The 17,182-nt window shown below is 30.9% G+C and overlaps 3 protein-coding genes across 3 annotated transcripts in view; 2 read left to right on the top strand and 1 right to left on the bottom strand.

The window, feature by feature from the left end:
* Window positions 1-1,502: 1,502 nt before the first annotated feature.
* Window positions 1,503-8,009, bottom strand: LOC106716883 (protein disulfide-isomerase A6 homolog). The gene is made up of 8 exons (XM_045682547.1): window positions 7,842-8,009; window positions 7,535-7,728; window positions 7,037-7,258; window positions 4,590-4,742; window positions 3,781-3,990; window positions 2,326-2,480; window positions 1,932-2,090; window positions 1,503-1,744 (listed from the first exon to the last, which is right to left on the bottom strand). The coding sequence occupies exons 1-8, from the start codon at window positions 7,861-7,863 to the stop codon at window positions 1,588-1,590; spliced, it is 1,272 nt and encodes a 423-aa protein (XP_045538503.1). The 5' UTR covers window positions 7,864-8,009; the 3' UTR covers window positions 1,503-1,587.
* A 374-nt stretch (window positions 8,010-8,383) lies between these two features.
* On the top strand, window positions 8,384-11,064 carry LOC106716895 (deoxynucleoside kinase). Its single transcript, XM_014510544.2, has 5 exons — window positions 8,384-8,486; window positions 8,659-8,837; window positions 8,925-9,177; window positions 9,427-9,581; window positions 10,725-11,064. Exons 1-5 carry the CDS (start codon window positions 8,450-8,452, stop codon window positions 10,899-10,901), a joined length of 801 nt encoding a protein of 266 aa, XP_014366030.2. The 5' UTR covers window positions 8,384-8,449; the 3' UTR covers window positions 10,902-11,064.
* Window positions 11,065-13,262: 2,198 nt separating this feature from the next.
* Window positions 13,263-17,182, top strand: part of LOC106716945 (solute carrier organic anion transporter family member 74D) — a 55,771-nt gene continuing 51,851 nt past the window's right edge. The window contains exon 1 of the mRNA XM_014510632.2: window positions 13,263-13,582. The gene's annotated coding sequence lies outside the window, so the exon portion shown is untranslated. The remainder of the gene's footprint in view (window positions 13,583-17,182) is intronic.

The raw sequence follows: 17,182 nt of genomic DNA on the forward strand, positions 1-17,182 counted from the left end.
CCGAAATGTTGCAGTACAAACAATTAGAAATACAATTATACATTATTTTGACAGTATTAAAAATTACATAAACAATACGTATAAGTTTCGGTCATAGTTTAAAAGCAAATTTAAATTCCTAAGTATGATATCACACTACATTTTGTTATAATAGATGAGGATAAAGTTGTTATATCTCAAGATATAGAAGATATTAATAAAAATACTATCATATTGTAAAATTTTAAATTCATTTTAAATTTTCATGCTATTAAATTCCAATGAAGTGCCATAGAATTTATAAATTTTCATTGCGGTTTATAATCAATAAAATGGTATTATTTTGTTGATTTATTAGTAGAAAGTGTACTATTATATATTTTTTAAGTAATTAATTGAGTTTAATTGAGGGTGTAATTTATAAGAAACTATGAAATGCAAATATTTTTACATTATAATATGGTCTGATTTATTAAATGAAATATTTTTAAAATGTACACTAATTTTTAGGTATAATGCTTAAATAATGCTCAAATATATTATAAATAGCATACAATGTGTATTTATTTCACATATTACCTGTGACAGGTAACCTGTAATCAAAAAGTGTGTGTTAAAAGTTTAGTACAAGATAAGCAAAAAAAAAAATTAAACTCCTAAAATGAGGGAAAAAAACTTGAGAGGTGTCAAAGGACACCCGGATGGAACAAAGTTCCTTTCTATTAATTAGTGAAGGAACCAATGTTTATTCTATGAATAAAAAACTTAACAAGAAGTACATTTTATTTCTATGAATTTTCGTTATATATTGTCACGTCGTTGCCATGGTGAAGTAGCGCTCATTCGTCGTTAACATACTTACTATAGCAAAAAGTGTCGTGACAACTTTTCGTAAGAATTTTTTCCGTCTAGCCCCCTTTCACAACGCGCGATAAGGAACTTCGTTCCAATAATAAAAAAAAACAACATTGATATATTAAAAAATTTATTAGCCTTCCAATTTAGTAAACAAAACATGGCCACAAATCACAAATATCTAAAAACATACACTGGAAGAGAGGCAGTCAAAATATTAATAATATTTGCCTTATTTTTTATTATGAAATTACATTATTGAGACCATTCACTACAACATAATGTTACAAAATCTTGTATAGTTAAGTCAGCGTTAATTATATAACATAATAATTAAAGTTTAATTATTAATTAACTAAGATTTATGGCCGACAGTGGCCATAAACTCCAGAGTAGTAAACAGTGATATTTATAAAAACTATATTATAATAGAAAAAATAAACATTTCAAAACTATTTACGCCATAATTTCAAAGATATGTTAAAAATTGTACAATAAAATCTATTGTCTTAAATGGAAAGATTCTATCAAATATACAATATTATAATTAGTATTTATAACGAGAACTGTAATAGATAAATGCGATTTTTTACATTACCTATCTTTATAAAAAAAAAATATATTTTTTAAAGTAAACATATTGATAAACGAAATTTAAAAAATGTCCGGATCCAGAAATGTGATGTTTTGAGACTATAAAGATCTTAAAAATAATTAAGTGACACTAAAATTGGCAGTCTTAAGCATTATCACTTATAACTCATCCTTCTCCAAGTCAACATCGGAGAGATCAATGTCCTCTTCGGGAGGTAATTCTCCATCCTTCCCGTCCCAGGGCTCTGTGGTACTGATCTTTGGCATTTCAGCGCCTTTCACTGGTGCAGTTTGGCCACGTCCGAATGAAAGATCCCTGAAATAGATTTAATATTTACCTAAACTTTTCCTTAATCATATGATTTTTAATAAAAAATACGTCATATTATGCACATTTAGACACTGCTACTCACAATCAAGATTTTTTAAATCTTTCATAACTGTAGCATTAAGTTAGATGAATATTTAAAAAAATGAAGCCTAACTATAGTATAAAGTCATACCTTAGGAACTCGTTGATTCCAGTTTCAGAGAATGATCCTCTGAGCGTAGAGAACTTGAGTTTCTTAGCATTGACAACTGCCATGGCCGGATATCCAAACCCGCCCAGCTCCAGAGCCTCCTCCAGTGCAGGCTGCGCTCCAGCCTCCGTCCATACCCATCTACAAATTATTAGGATTCATATTTTTATTTATTGACAAATTTAATCAAAACATATGTGCAAAAACATAATTATTTTCTGTGTTGTGGGATTTGTCGGGGGAGGGAATGTGTGGGTAAGGAAAATTACAATTTTCTGTTCATCTTTTCTGTCCATTTGAGGTTACAAGAACTTTAAAATTACTGCAGATGTCATTTGGCACATACTACTATTATAAAAAAATTAATCAGACTTACCCCCACATCTTATTCTTATATTTGTCACCGAGACGGGCTAGTATAGCGATGTAGTCATTACGGCACGCCGCATTGCAATCCAAGATGTGGGGCAGTATGGACACCACACACAATGGCTTCTCGCTACACACCTTCATAGTCTCTTCATTTACTACCTAAATATATGGAAGATATAAAAAAAGCATTATTTTATCTGAATAAATATAAAACATGAAATAAAAGTAAGTTATTTTATATCTACTTAGAATTTTCATAGCAAAATAAACTCAAGAATACCGTTTTATTACAAACTAGCTTTTACCCGCGACTCCGTCCGCGCGGAATAAAAAAAAATAGAAAACGGGGTAAAAATTATCCTATGTCCGTTTCCTGGTTCTAAGCTACCTGCCCACCAATTTTCAGTCAAATCGATTCAGCCGTTCTTGAGTTATAAATAGTGTAACTAACACGACTTTCTTTTATATATATAGATTACAAATAAGCACTAAATTTGAAGGATTAAATGTAGGCAACGCATCTACATTTGCGGATGTCTATGGGCAACGGTCGCCTCGCTATTTCGGCGAATTCAGGTGACCGTTTGCTCATTTGTCATCCTTTGATATAATAAAAAAATGTACATTTTGAATAATTTTCTTCTAATTCTAGTAAATTTAACAACACGGTAGCTTGCTACATTGTATATATTACAAGTTACAAAACAAAAAGAGTTTTGAATAGCAATAAAGTAACATGAAGTAATACAAATAAATTTATTTGAGCATTACATCACGAAACATTTACTATAACAACAAAGTTTAATGGAACTGTGAGTCTATCAGGAATATTTGCGATATGCGATTTCGTAACGTCATCGCCATTTTAAAGTTACACATGATAGGGACAATGTATAAATATTAAACAAAAAAATAAAGTTGAAATGAATAAACTGCATACTGTTATGTTTTAATTTGAATTAATTAAGTTTAATCTTAATTAAACAACTTTCACAAGTAAGCAATTAATTTGCATTGTAGCTTTAATTAAAGTGTAATAAGTAAACAATTCTCATTCAACATTAATTTTTCAAGACTCATAGTCAACTGGCGTGCAAATAGTAAGTATGGTTATCTTATTTAATCTTACTAATATTATAAATGCGAAAGTTTATATGGATGGATGTTTGTTTGAAGGTATCTCCGGAACGGTTCAACAGATCTTGATGAAATTTGGAAGTCTGGAAGAACACATAGGCTAACTTATAAAGCTTTTTCTAATACCGCGTGGAGAGAGTCGCGGGCGAAAGCTAATTTCTAAATAAATATTTAAACAAACAATAAACAGTTATATTGTTTTCCAAGACACCTGAATTGTGGCAATTTCGCTTAGTTTCAACCTTGGAAATTTACAAAGGAAATGTGGAGCAAATCATTTTTATATATTAAATTATAAAACAACAAATAGGATAACTCATACCTGAACAATTTCTGGCGGGGCAATATTCTCAGCGAGCTTCTCCAATGCATAAGCCACAATATCGCTCGATGTCCTTCCACCGTTGTAGTCCTCCACAGAGTCGGATGTCTTCTTGCCAGCATTGAACAGCTTGATGGTGGGGTAGCCTTGGACTTGGTAACGAGAGGCCATAGCCTGGTGCACTGTTGCATCTAATGCACCAACTTTTACCTGGATATTTTTTTTTAATTTTAATTGATTACAAATTAGATGCCCTATATTTCTTATATTGTATACAATTGTAATGAAAAAGAAATATATCTGTTATTAAGTTATGGATTGCAATGTAAAAAAATATAGTGTATACAAAGTTTTTATTAACATTATTAAAAATTTAAAGTGAAATAAAAAAAAAACAAGTTGGCCGTGGAATTTAATTGTTTTAAATAAATGTGTAATGATAAATTTCAAGCAAGAAAATTACGTATTAAATGTTTTCTTTATTTTACATCCATAAAGGATAAAATAATTACTTTAAAACTATTTTATTTAATAATCATATTATAATTATCCAAGTAATAAAATTATTATTATAGTATTGTTTCATTTAAAGGCTTCAGAATTAAACATACATAAACAATTAACAAATATTTTTATATAAAATGTGTATTTACAGCAAAAATACTCCTATTTAAATATTTTAACTAGTCTCTAAATAAAAATCTCTGCCTACCGCTTTGTGTTTAGACGGTTCTTGATGTTTTTAACATATCAATGAGATAAATTCTGAAGGTTGGACTAGATAATTAAATAAACTATATGTTACATACCTTTCCTTTGAGTTCCGTTGCAGCTTTCGCCCAGTGGGGCTCCAGGTTCTTGCAGTGACCACACCAGGGGGCGTAGAACTCCACCAACCAGAGATCTTCACTGTCCAGCACCAGTTCTTTAAAGTTGCTGTCAGTCAGTGTGATTACATCAGACTAGAACAAAAATAAACTGATTTTTAGACTTTAATTTCTATAAACATATTGGTTGCTTAGTGGTCAAATGTAAATAATTAATTTTCTAACTTCATGTTCTAGAATCAGGAAAGGCATACTTTAACGTAACATTTGTAAAAAAGTCCTAAATAGATTAATAAAACTAACACAGTTTTCCAATTTAATTATTAAAAAAAAGTGCATAGAGTAGGCCAAGGTTTAATTTAGGTAGTGTAGGGGTCAACAAACTTTAGTTCAGAGATATGTGAGTGTTAGGTGTAAAAGCAAGTATTTTAAGATTAGGGTTACCCTATGAAATATGTAAAAATTCGAACAGATAGAACAATCTAGAATATAAACCTACATAGTACCGCACATGGTAATGTGTAGGTAGTTTAACAAGGTCAATAATTGATTAGAAGTCATGTAACACCCACATAGTATGACACGGTGAAAGGAGAATTGTGTAGGCGCTTTTTTAAAGGCCAATTTATTTTTTGTCATTACAGTTAAAGTTATTGTGAATTAAAATTGTAACACGTAAGTCTGAGTACCGACCAATGTTATATGTATAACATGTTACACTATGAGTCAGGGTTGTGTTACGAGAAACATAGTGGAGGTAATATTAGGGTAAGCCATGACTACATCCCGTGTAGGCAACGCGTGTTTAATGTACACTACATCCGTGGTGTACATTAAACCAGGGATCTCCAAACTATTTTGGACAAGTGACTCCTTTTCCAAAATGAACTGTTACCTCAGCCATGGTCAAATTACCTACTTTTAAGATTAATTATTATTATTATTCATTCTGACTTAGGTCAATAGAAGAAGACAGAGTGAGAATTTCAATACTTTGAGTATAGATGTTGACCCCTTTGGCAATACCTGCACTAAACCATGAATTGTCGGTCAGTATCCCAGCTTAAAAGAAACATTTAAAAAACACCAAATTTTTAAATTCTTATTATAAGTTTAATAGACACCTATCAAGTTTTTTTTTTTAAATTAAACATGCTATTAAAGAGGATCTATCTAAATATAGAATAGCATTTTTATGTTGAGAAGCAAAGTAAAAATTAAATCCAAGTACAATAAAATGCTAAGTAAAGCTAACTTACAACTAATAATTATGAGATTGTGGTATCTTGGGTTTGCATACTTACTTTTCAAAAATATGTTACACATTATCTTGTTTACATAATTAGATTATTCTATGATAAAAGTCAAAAACATGTACACATTGTAATAGATAAGATGTTATTGCCCTCAATTTACTCTTGTATAGCAAAATTTATTTACTGACTGGAATATTGGACTTAAGAGTTCAGTGTATGTTTTATTAACTCACTAGCATTTACCCGCGACTCCGTCCACGCGGAAAAAAAAATGCACACAAAATAAAAAAGTTCCTATATCTGTCTCCTAGTTCTAAGCTACCTCCCCATCAATTTTCAGCTAAATCAGTTCGAGCGACCTTGAGTTATAAACAGTGTAACACAACTTTCTTTTATATACAGACTATGAGACATTATACGAAAGTAATTAAAAATCAAGGCGTCACTTACATATACTTCGGTGTAGGTACCGTTTAGTTTCAGACTAGTCGGGGTTCACTCTTCGGGGTGATTGGATTAATAGGCTACATTCGATACTGTCTGAAACTAGTCAGTACTTACACAGAAGTTTACTTGAGTGAAGCTATGATTTTAAATCAATATAATATGTTTTGTTGTTAAAAATATTATGAAAACTTATAAATGAAAAGCTAATAAAATATTTATATTCATTACGAAAATAAATTTTAATCATTAAAAGGTACCTATTTTTTATTAAATTTATATTTAAGTTTCACTATCCTGGGTGGATCATCATCAAACACTTTGCCACGGAACAAATTCAATTCAAGCAAATTTATATTATTTCTTTCAGTTTTCAGTGGTGCTGTCATTTTAGGTTGTTCGATTTGCTTCACAAGCAATATTTTCTTTACAGGTTTCCAAGGTATCTCATGACCATACAAGCCACTTCTTAATCTCCACTATTGAATTATTAAAAACTTTTTATGAGAAAATTGTAAAAGACATTTGATCTTATTAGATCATGTTATGAGGTAATAAATCATGGCTCTAGTAGGTATAGTGTTTTTAAAATGGCTTCCAACAACAGAAGCTTTGCAATTGAACAAAAGCAATTTTGAGCTTTAATTAAGTTATGAAATCCATCAGTTAAAATTTTAATTTAGAATTAAAATTTAAATTGAAAGATACTATGAAAAAAGTACTATTTACCTTGTCAGATGATCCACCAGACTTCTTCCCGAGGTTTTCATATGCTTTCTCCTTTGCCGCCTTGATTCCAGCATCCACAAACCCTTCAGCAGTTCTTTGGCCCTGGTATGGAGTATGTTTGATACCAGAGAACACTTTGATAGTTGGGAAACCAGTAACTCCATACCTCTGTGCCAAGTCTTTGTGTTGATCTGCATCTACACCACCTACTTTGATGATGCCCTGTTATCATAGAAAGGAAAAACTATCACTTACAACTTTATTATTTGTATCACTAGTTAGTACACTGGGAAAGATAAAATAATGCACATGTCATTCGGAAAGATCTGGGATTTATTTGGGATTTACCCTTTTTCAATCAGTTTATCTTTACCAAACAGCGATTGAAACAGAATTATAAACATTACTAACTTATTAACAAAATAAGAACATAGGGTAAGCTGTTCTTCAATCTTGAAAAATCTAGATTCATTCAGGCAGATGAAATTATAAACTTACCTTTAACGCGCGAGCAGCTTTTTTATATTCGGGAACAAGGTTCTTACAGTGTCCACACCATGGAGCGTAAAATTCAACTATCCATATTTCATCAGATTTAGTGACGAGTCTATCGAAATTGCTGGGAGTCAATTCTATTACGTCCGACGAGGAGTCGTACAAAGCATACGTCCCCGCCACGAATAGGAGAATACCTGCAAAATACCGTTTCATTATAGTAAACGCCGCACCGGTATAAATAAAGTATATGATTTGTAACTAGCATGAAGTACAATTTCACGGTTAAATGTGTGTTATTAAAACATACCTAGACTACGCATTTGTAACATTATCGCTAACTTTATTGTTTCAAGTAAACAATAATTACATGCACCAAAAGATTTTAATTAAACCGGCACCGACAACTCATATAAAATGAAAAACACGTCAATCTTTTCAACCCGAATAACAACCAAAAAGTTCTGGAGTTGTCAATGGATTTCGTGGATTCTTCTCATTGGACATTTTATTTTTCGCGCTATTTTTTTCCGTGTTACCATGATCTTGCCTAAAAAAACTACAAATAATTTCAGCTATGAATCAATTTTGGTTAAAGAGATTATAAAAGGTAGGTATTTCGTGCATTTGATGTGTCTAGTAGAAAACAATACCTATCTAGTTTTTAATGTTATATCTTGTAATATCTACCCTAACAAAATGTTTGTTTTACAGAGAGTGCCGCCGCCCGCGGCCGTGTTCATGTTGCAAGGTAAAGTTTTTTTCTCTAGAAATATAGTCTGTTTCTTTTTTGACATTTGACATTTGAAAATTAAATTGCCTGACCTGAATCACATATAACATATAAAAGTTAATATTAGACGGTAAAATATTTAAACAACACAAATTATTTATATCTTTATATTAAAAAAATGCATAATGCCACGTTCAATGTTATATGGAACTCTTTTTAAAGGTATTTTTGCAATCTTTGTAAATGTGACAGTTGTGTTTTTACCGCGTTATTTTGATATTTTGGTTAGGTCGTTGGCACTTTGCACAGGGCAAATTAGGCGGGAAACTTACCAACGACCGGACATAAGACATTAGCTATTCCTAATTTTCTGTTATTCCCATTTATTTCACAGTTTGCAGACAGTTTCATAAAATGAGTATTCCCGCAACAAAACCATTCACTGTATTCGTAGAAGGCAATATTGGCAGTGGTAAAACAACATTCCTAGAACATTTTAGACGATTCGAAGATATCACGTTATTGACGGAACCTGTTGAAGAATGGCGAAATCTTCGTGGATGGAATCTATTGGTATGATGTTTTCATTTAATTAATTATTACGCCACGTGATTGTTAGGTCTGTCTTTTTATGTACTTATAATAAAAATACGATTATAGGACCTCATGTACAAGGATCCAGCAAAATGGGCAATGACTTTTCAAGCGTACGTCTCACTTACTATGTTGGAAATGCATCGCAGAACGACTACTACGCCGGTGAAACTAATGGAGCGCTCAATATACAGCGCTCGATACTGCTTTGTAGAACACATGATGAAATCAGGTGTCATGCACCCTGCTCAGTTTGCAGTTCTTGATGAATGGTTCAGGTTTATCCACCAACAGATACCTATTGATGCAGATCTTATTGGTAAGTTACTTTTAAACACCCAATGTTAATATTTGATTGACCTATTTTCATAAATATCTAGATTATGCTATGTTAATCTACACTCACTACTAAAATAAGCTTTTTAAATCTATCGCATACTTGTATCCTGTTCAATCTTGATGTAAAATGCTCAACATATACACATATACAAAATAATTCAAAATTGATAGAATAACAAATATTATTGGTGTGAACTCATAATATAAATAATGTTAATATTAATTTCAGTGTACCTAAAAACAAGCCCCAGTGTTGTGTATGATAGGATAAAGAAGAGAGCCCGCTCTGAGGAGCAGTGTGTCCCGCTGTCTTATATAGAAGAGTTGCACAAGCTGCATGAAGACTGGTTGATCAACAGGGTGCATGCTGAGTGTCCCGCTCCTGTAAGCATTTGCATTTAGCCTTTGTTATTGATATAATATTTTAATTTCTGAATGTTTGGCCACCAAGGTTTTGGATAAAGAAGATTGCATGTAGCTGAGATGCGTATGCTAAGATGGATGTGTGGAAGTAAAGATAAAGTTAAGAATGAGTATATCAGAGGAAGTTTGAAAGTAGCGCCAGTTATCGAGAAATTGAAGAGCAGGTTAGTGTGGTTTGGACATGTTATTCGGAGGGATGATGATCATATAATCAAAAAAGTAATGAGATTGAATGTGGATGGCTTTTTAGCCACCTTACCTTACCTTTTTAGGTAGAGGAAGATCAAAGAAAGTATGGATGGATTGTGTGAAAGAGGATATGCGTAAGAAGGGGGTAAATTCAGATATGAAGGCTGATAGAGATGTATGGAGGAGTAGTACATACTGTGCCGACCCTCAATAGGGATAAGGGCAGGTTGATGATGGTAATAATATTTTAATTTCAAGACCATATATATGAAATGCTTAGTTAATTTGTTCTCTACATCTCTATTTGTATTAATAATTGTAATATTTGAGGGTGTATGGAATATGCCATCAAATTATAACATTTTTAAGCCATATTTTTAAGAATGTACTATTGCACTAAGGTGTGACAGCATGATGTAGATACAGACCTTAGTAAAAAAAATAGAAATGAATGACATACATTTTCAATTATTGCATCATAATTACATCAAATTTAGAATTCATATGAAGGAGAAAGTTAAAAATGTACACTCACCAAAAAGGATTGATACCAATTAAACTTAATTAAACAATTAAATTAAACATTTTGCAATTGGTAATTTTACTAATATTATAAATGTGAATGTTTTGATGGAGGGATGGATGGATGGATGTTTGTTACAAGATATCTCCAGAAAAACTCAATGGATCTTGTTGAAATTTATAATGGAACATAGACTGGATTAGGGTTTTAGGTTAGGCTAGGAGTCCATGTGTTCTTCCAGTCTAATGTTCTATTAAGTTTTTTTTAAATAATGGACGGACGGATTTGTGAGCGGCAGCTAAGAAATAAAAAATTTCCAGTAATTTATTACATCTTTAGTTTTAATAGTACATCAAAACAAATTAGGTAAAATATATCTCATTTTATTTCAGGTGCTTGTAATAGATGCAGATCTGGATTTATCTCAAATAACCGAGGAGTATAAGAAAAGTGAACACAGAATCCTGAGACAAGCGGTTGATGTTGTGATGAACTCACCAAACAAACTTAGCCCTAAGAAACCTATCACAGGCTCTCCTATATCTATTGTACCAAAGATAAGACTTTAACACTTTGATTTTATAGAAAATTATCGTAATTAATTCTAAAATATAGTAATGTCTATTTTTGCACTGAGATCTTAAAGATTAGAATGTTCTTCATCACAATTTAAAGACATCAAAAAAGGATTTTAAAAATAGTATATATGTATTTTGTAGATACTGATTTAAATGTAAGGCCCATGTGATTTTTAGTAATGAAAAAAAAATAATTAAAAAAAACTAGTGTAGCTAAATTGAAATTGATTCAGACAACGGAATTTTCCGAAAATGTCGTGTCCTGAAATACTTAAGTTGATTTCAGTTTTAATTAATTATTAGTTTTTAATATTAGTGTTTAATTATAACAAATCCCCCTTCTGTTCTTAGTTTTAATTTTTTTTTCTGTATTGCCGTTTACAAACAGTATTTTATCTTTAGTAGAACATTGCTTTTATGATGTAGCTTATGTTTCTAAAGCTAAATGTTCCAAATTTATGCATTTAACAAATTGATTTTGTTCCTTATTTTTTTTTTTTGTATTGAATTCAAATATTATATTAATAATAGACAAAAGTATGAATGAAATACGTAAAAATTAATTACCATAACTAAAATGTATGACTGAATTAAACACACTAAATTATATTTAAATATCTTTTATGTTAAAAATATCACTTTATCACATAATTATATTTATTACTAGCTTTTACCCGCGACTCCGTCCGCGCGAAATAAAAAAAAAAATAGAAAACGGGGTAAAAATTATCCTATGTCCGTTTCCTGGTTCTAAGCTACCTGCCCACCAATTTTCAGTCAAATCGATTCAGCCGTTCTTGAGTTATAAATAGTGTAACTAACACGACTTTCTTTTATATATATTTATTATAACAATATTTATATGTAAAGTAATTAACTATAGTTGTATTTATTTTTAAAATTCCAAAGATTCTTTTCTTGTTCATATTCTGACGATTTTGACTTATTTAATAGGTGATTTTATTTAGAATTAATGCATATTATACAATTTGTTGGTAAACTATATACAGTCTTCATAACAGTTATTTTGACTAACAATTAACTTGACATTGCAAATTAGTATGACATGATAAAAATTACATTCCTCATACAGAATCTGTACATTAATTAATTTCTTTGTGACTTTTTTGTGTTTTTAGTTACGATTTATTTATTATTTTATGTATGTATTTTGATTGACATAATCCTGAGACAGATTTGTTAAGTTTCTACTTAAAATATTTGCATCCTTAAAAATTAATGTTCCGAGATTGAAAATTACCAATTGTGTTACAAAATATATCAAAATTAAATTAATGTTGTTTCTAGATATGTTGATATTGTATGCATCTGTATGAATGTATAAAAAGCTCGGATAAAAAATACATCAGTTAGCTGCTATATAAATTATTAATAATAGTACTGTTCAAATTCTTCAAATCTTGAGCTTTTTAATTTATGGTACCTTAATTTTCTATTAACGTATTATTTTTTAAATCAATAAAGATTTTAAAATAATATTGTTTTTTATTATATCTTGAAATATATGTGGATTTTTAGATAGAATTTAGGAAAATAAATCCGACAATTTTTTGAAAAAGGAACTCAAAGAAACGTAGTATGAGGTGTCCACAAAAATAAAACACTTCGCCAATGTTACTATTTTCTAGTAAAATTAGTTACCATGGCAATGACATTGTTGACTGTCATAGCGATATGTTTAATTCCAAATCGATTCATTCAATTTAATCGATGTTTCTAAACATTTCACCTCACTACGATGCTAAAATATATGTCAAATGTGATCTATTAAATTGGCCCAGCTGTAATTTAAAGAATTTTCGCATGTCAATTGGCTGTAGCTGAATTGCCTTAGCCTATACTGAAAAAAGTTAAGAGTCGGTGTTGCTATAACATTTTTACATATTGCTAATTTCTAATATTTCGGTTTCAATCTAGGCTGAATTTGAATTTAACCTAAAAAACTACTAAAAATGTTTTCGTGGAACAGAATAAGTTAGATACTAAAGATTAAGGCGTAAACGTTATTACTGACGATTATGTTTATAGAAGTGGCAGAAGAATCACATAAAAGCGAAATTCCTAATTTTACTTGCCTCTACAAGTTCTACGCATTAGTGCCTATTTTATTTTCCTTTATCTAAATTCATGGTGTTTTTAATACTTAGATTCATTACAAAACAAATAATTACAGATATGAAATTCCCGTAAAAAAGGAAAAGGAAAAATAGAAAATTATGGCAACATTTTAACGTCAAAAGAAATTTTTGTCATTCTCAGGTGTTTACATGCCGATAAGATTTTAATTAGGTCAAATTTATGTTTTAATATATTATTAGATAATGAATTTTTTAATCAAATTTAAATTGTAATTTGCACTTATACAAAACTTTTTTATCATAAATTGTGATGACTTCTTGCTGTGGTAATGAATTGGTATTTAATACTGCATTAAGCGAAGTAGTATCCAGTAATTTAGATTTTATTGCAAATTTAGTACAGAACGAGTACAGTGCATGTGTTATCCTCGGTGCTCTCGGGCTTGCTAGTGCAATTTTAGCAGCATTTACTTTTAGGAACAGTGCAAATATCTCAATTACGTGCAAGAAACAATCCCATTTTATAAGAAAGTAAAAGTTATGCAGTTTATCGCATTCTGCTGAGGCTACCAGGTTTGTGATTTATCTTTATTCATTAATATAATTATTATTTAAGCAATATCTAAACCCAGAATGTTTAACATAAATGTTAATAAGTTATAAGTCCTTGCCTTTTTTAAGAATGATCATACAATTTGGAAGCAGAACATATTATAAATATTAAATATAATATTATATAATTAAATCTATTTTCAGTTATATGTGAGATAATGTCTTTAAAACAGTATATTTATCATATAGCTATAAACTTTACTTCAAAATTTGTGATTGTAGCATTATCTATTACACCATAACAAATGGGCAAATAAAACTCTATTCTTTTAATCATACTATGGTATTTACAGTATATTGTCATCTACTTTCTACTATCAATCAATTAATATTATATGGATCCTGTTAAGCATATAAGATACAACCAACATTATGTTACTTTTGAGTAAATATGATTTGAAATTTAGAAGTAACTAGGTGTCGCCCGCGACTTCTTCTGCGCGGTTTAAAAAAAAAAGTAACTAGTAGCCTATGTGCTCTTCTTGACTATGATCTACATCTGTGCCAAATTTCATCAAGATCCGTTGAGTTGTTCGGGAGATACCTTCAAACAAACATCTATCCATCCAAACATTCGTTTTTATAATACTAGTAAGATATATTAGAATGTGTATTGTTACATGGTGTCATAGAGTTTTGTTTGGTGAATGTTATGAGGCTTTTTGGATCTCCAAGTATATAACATTTGCTTAGTAGATTTTTACTATATATATAATTCAATTTTCCACAAATTGTTAGTTGGAAATTTTCTTTTTAACAGGTTCCTATATATTCTTGAAAGTTATAACATGAAATGTTTTTATATTATAAAGTGGCAAACAAGCAAGTGGCCATCTGAATTCACTAACATAGCAAAGTGACTATTGTCCCTTAATATCCACATTAAGCGAAACAATACTTTGACTAGTACATGTGCAATTTAACTTACATATTTCCCTCATCCTATGCAGCTCCTTCCTCTCTAAATTCACTGCCATTTCGTCCTTTTCTTATAAGAATATTTGAGAAGTAAAACAGGAGTAAAGTTTGAGTTGCAGGCATATTTAAAATCTTACTAATATTATTAAATGCCATAGTTTGGATAAATTGGTGGATGGATGGATGGATAGATAAAAGCTTAATTAGTAGCCTATTTGTTCTTTCAGACCATGTTCTACATCTATGCCAAATTTCACTGGGATATGTTTAGTCTTTCTGGAGATACCTTTTACCAAACATCCATCCATCCATTTAAATATTCGCATTTATAATATTAGTAAGATATGCATTTTATAGCATTCTGTACGTGGTATTGAAAGCGACGCTCGTTGATACTGGTCGTATCTCACCTCGAACGAAAGTGAGCGCGGCCGAGACCGGGTGAACGGCGCTAGTCTAATCGATGTTACCTCATTCTACTGGGCTATATCACTTTCTTACGCAGAAAGCGTAAATTGTGTCATGTTTATGCATTTCATCTACATTCCTCCAGCATAATGTTTAAATATAATATTAATAACATTTATGCAAAATATTAAACTAGCTGTCGCCCGTGACTTTTCTCGTGGAATTAAAAAAATCTGTATCTTACGCTAGACAGTAATTTACTTCTGTTAAAAATGTGAAACGTTTTTATTCAGCCTTTCTGGCGTGACGTAGTAACAAACATCTATACATCCATCTATACAAACATTCGTATTTATAATATTAGTATAATCTATCTATATATATAAAAGAAAGTTGTGTTAGTTACACCATTTATAACTCAAGAACGGCTGAATCGATTTGACTGAAAATTGGTGGGCAGGTAGCTTAGAACCAGGAATAGGACATAGGATAATTTTTACCCCGTTTTCTTTTTTTTTTTTTATTCTGCGCGGACGGAGTCGCGGGAAAAAGCTAGTTAAATAATAAAACATATTTAAATCAATTTATTTATTAAATATTTCAATAAAGCGTATAATATATTGTCTTATTGCTGCACGCAATTGCTCCTGCTAATGTAAAGTTAGTATGAGAAATCTAACGATCTTAGTGACCAATTAACCACTCTAAGTGCGGCAATAACTAAATTCGATATTAGCTTATGTATTAGAAAGAAATTGTAGACAAATATTTTAATAAACATTTATCTTATTGCTTTCATGGTTGTAGAGTATAAATACACTAGCTTTTACTCGCAACTCCGTCCGCGCGGAATTAAAAAAAAAGAAAACGGGGTAAAAATTATCCTATGTCCTATTCCTGGTTCTAAGCTATCTGCCCACCAATTTTCAGTCAAATCGATTCAGCCGTTCTTGAGTTATAAGTGGTGTAACTAACACGACTTTCTTTTATATATGTACTAGCTTTTACCCGCGACTCCGTCCGCGCGGAACAAAAAATAGAAAACGGGGTAAAAATTATCCTATGTCCGATTCCTGGTTCTAAGCTACCCGCCCACCAATTTTCAGTCAAATCGATTCAGCCGTTCTCGAGTTATAAATAGTGTAACTAACACGACTTTCTTTTATATATATAGATATAGATGTGCTAAGGTATGTAAGTTCGTAATTCCCGCATTGAATACTGAAACCATTAACATACAACCGGGTCAATGTTGCGTGCTGTTTCTGTTTTCATAAAGTTAGAAATAATCTTACTATCTTACTGATATTATAAATGCGAATAGATGGATGGATGTTTGTTTGAAGGTAGGTATCTCCGGAACGGCTCAACGGATATTGATATTTGGCATTGATGTAGATCATAGTCTGGAAGAATACATAGGCTATTTATTATGTTTTTTTTTTTAATTTCACGCGGAAGGAGTCGTGTGCGACTACTAGTATAATATAACCGTCATATTGAGATAGAAATTTTTTTGACTTTGTACTTCTTGCGTTACCGATTAACTGTCTATTCTCTATACATTCGGTCAATCAGTTGTATTTAATAATGTATTGCTTCATTTTGCTGAAGTATGTAAACAGGGGTATGGAATTTTAAACACGATCGCAACCGTTACGAAATTAAATAAAATTGCTTAAAAAAAAACTTTTATTTCGGACCAGTTACATCCATATAGTGTTAGTGAAAAATAAAAATAAAACAACAGATACTACGACTATGTTAGTAAAATAAGATAAATCAGTTCATAGTTCAATTATTTTGTTACCAGGTTATTGTTCGAAATTGTTTAGCAGTAACGCTAATGTTTAACATTATAGTGTTACTTGTAATTTCTGATTTCCGTATCGTATTAAAGTTTTCTATTAAAACAGGAGCGTCGGTTGATTAACCAAGTAATTTAATTAACATAATAAATGTATTAACATTAAGTATTAACTTCAACTGTGTACCTATGATTAATATAATTATAGCATAAGAAGGGCTCTATTAATAACCCTTTAAATCTAATCCGACGAGCATAGGAGAGTGAGGTGTGCCAGAACCGCGAAAACTGGAGGATCGTAACCTCTGCCTACACTTCTAGGTCACGGGCGTGAGTTATATTGTTGTTGGTACTAATCAGGGTTTCCTTCGAGAGATTGCTACTTGTTAACTTTGTGATTGCCCTCTGTTAAAGAGTAACGAAATAAA

This window comes from Papilio machaon, chromosome 2 (assembly GCF_912999745.1).
Source record: "Papilio machaon chromosome 2, ilPapMach1.1, whole genome shotgun sequence".
Lineage (NCBI taxonomy): Eukaryota > Metazoa > Arthropoda > Insecta > Lepidoptera > Papilionidae > Papilio > Papilio machaon.

Excerpts from the sequence above, each read along its gene's own strand:
- LOC106716895 (XM_014510544.2), top strand. The coding sequence starts at position 8,450 with ATGCCACGTTCAATGTTATATGGAACTCTTTTTAAAG. Across the intron at positions 8,487-8,658 it reads ATATGGAACTCTTTTTAAAG|TTTGCAGACAGTTTCATAAA; the intron begins GTATTTTTGCAA and ends TTTATTTCACAG. Across the intron at positions 9,582-10,724 it reads ATGCTGAGTGTCCCGCTCCT|GTGCTTGTAATAGATGCAGA; the intron begins GTAAGCATTTGC and ends ATTTTATTTCAG.
- LOC106716883 (XM_045682547.1), bottom strand. The coding sequence starts at position 7,863 with ATGTTACAAATGCGTAGTCTAG. Across the intron at positions 2,091-2,325 it reads TATAAGAATAAGATGTGGGG|ATGGGTATGGACGGAGGCTG; the intron begins GTAAGTCTGATT and ends AATAATTTGTAG. Across the intron at positions 1,745-1,931 it reads GGAATCAACGAGTTCCTAAG|GGATCTTTCATTCGGACGTG; the intron begins GTATGACTTTAT and ends AATCTATTTCAG.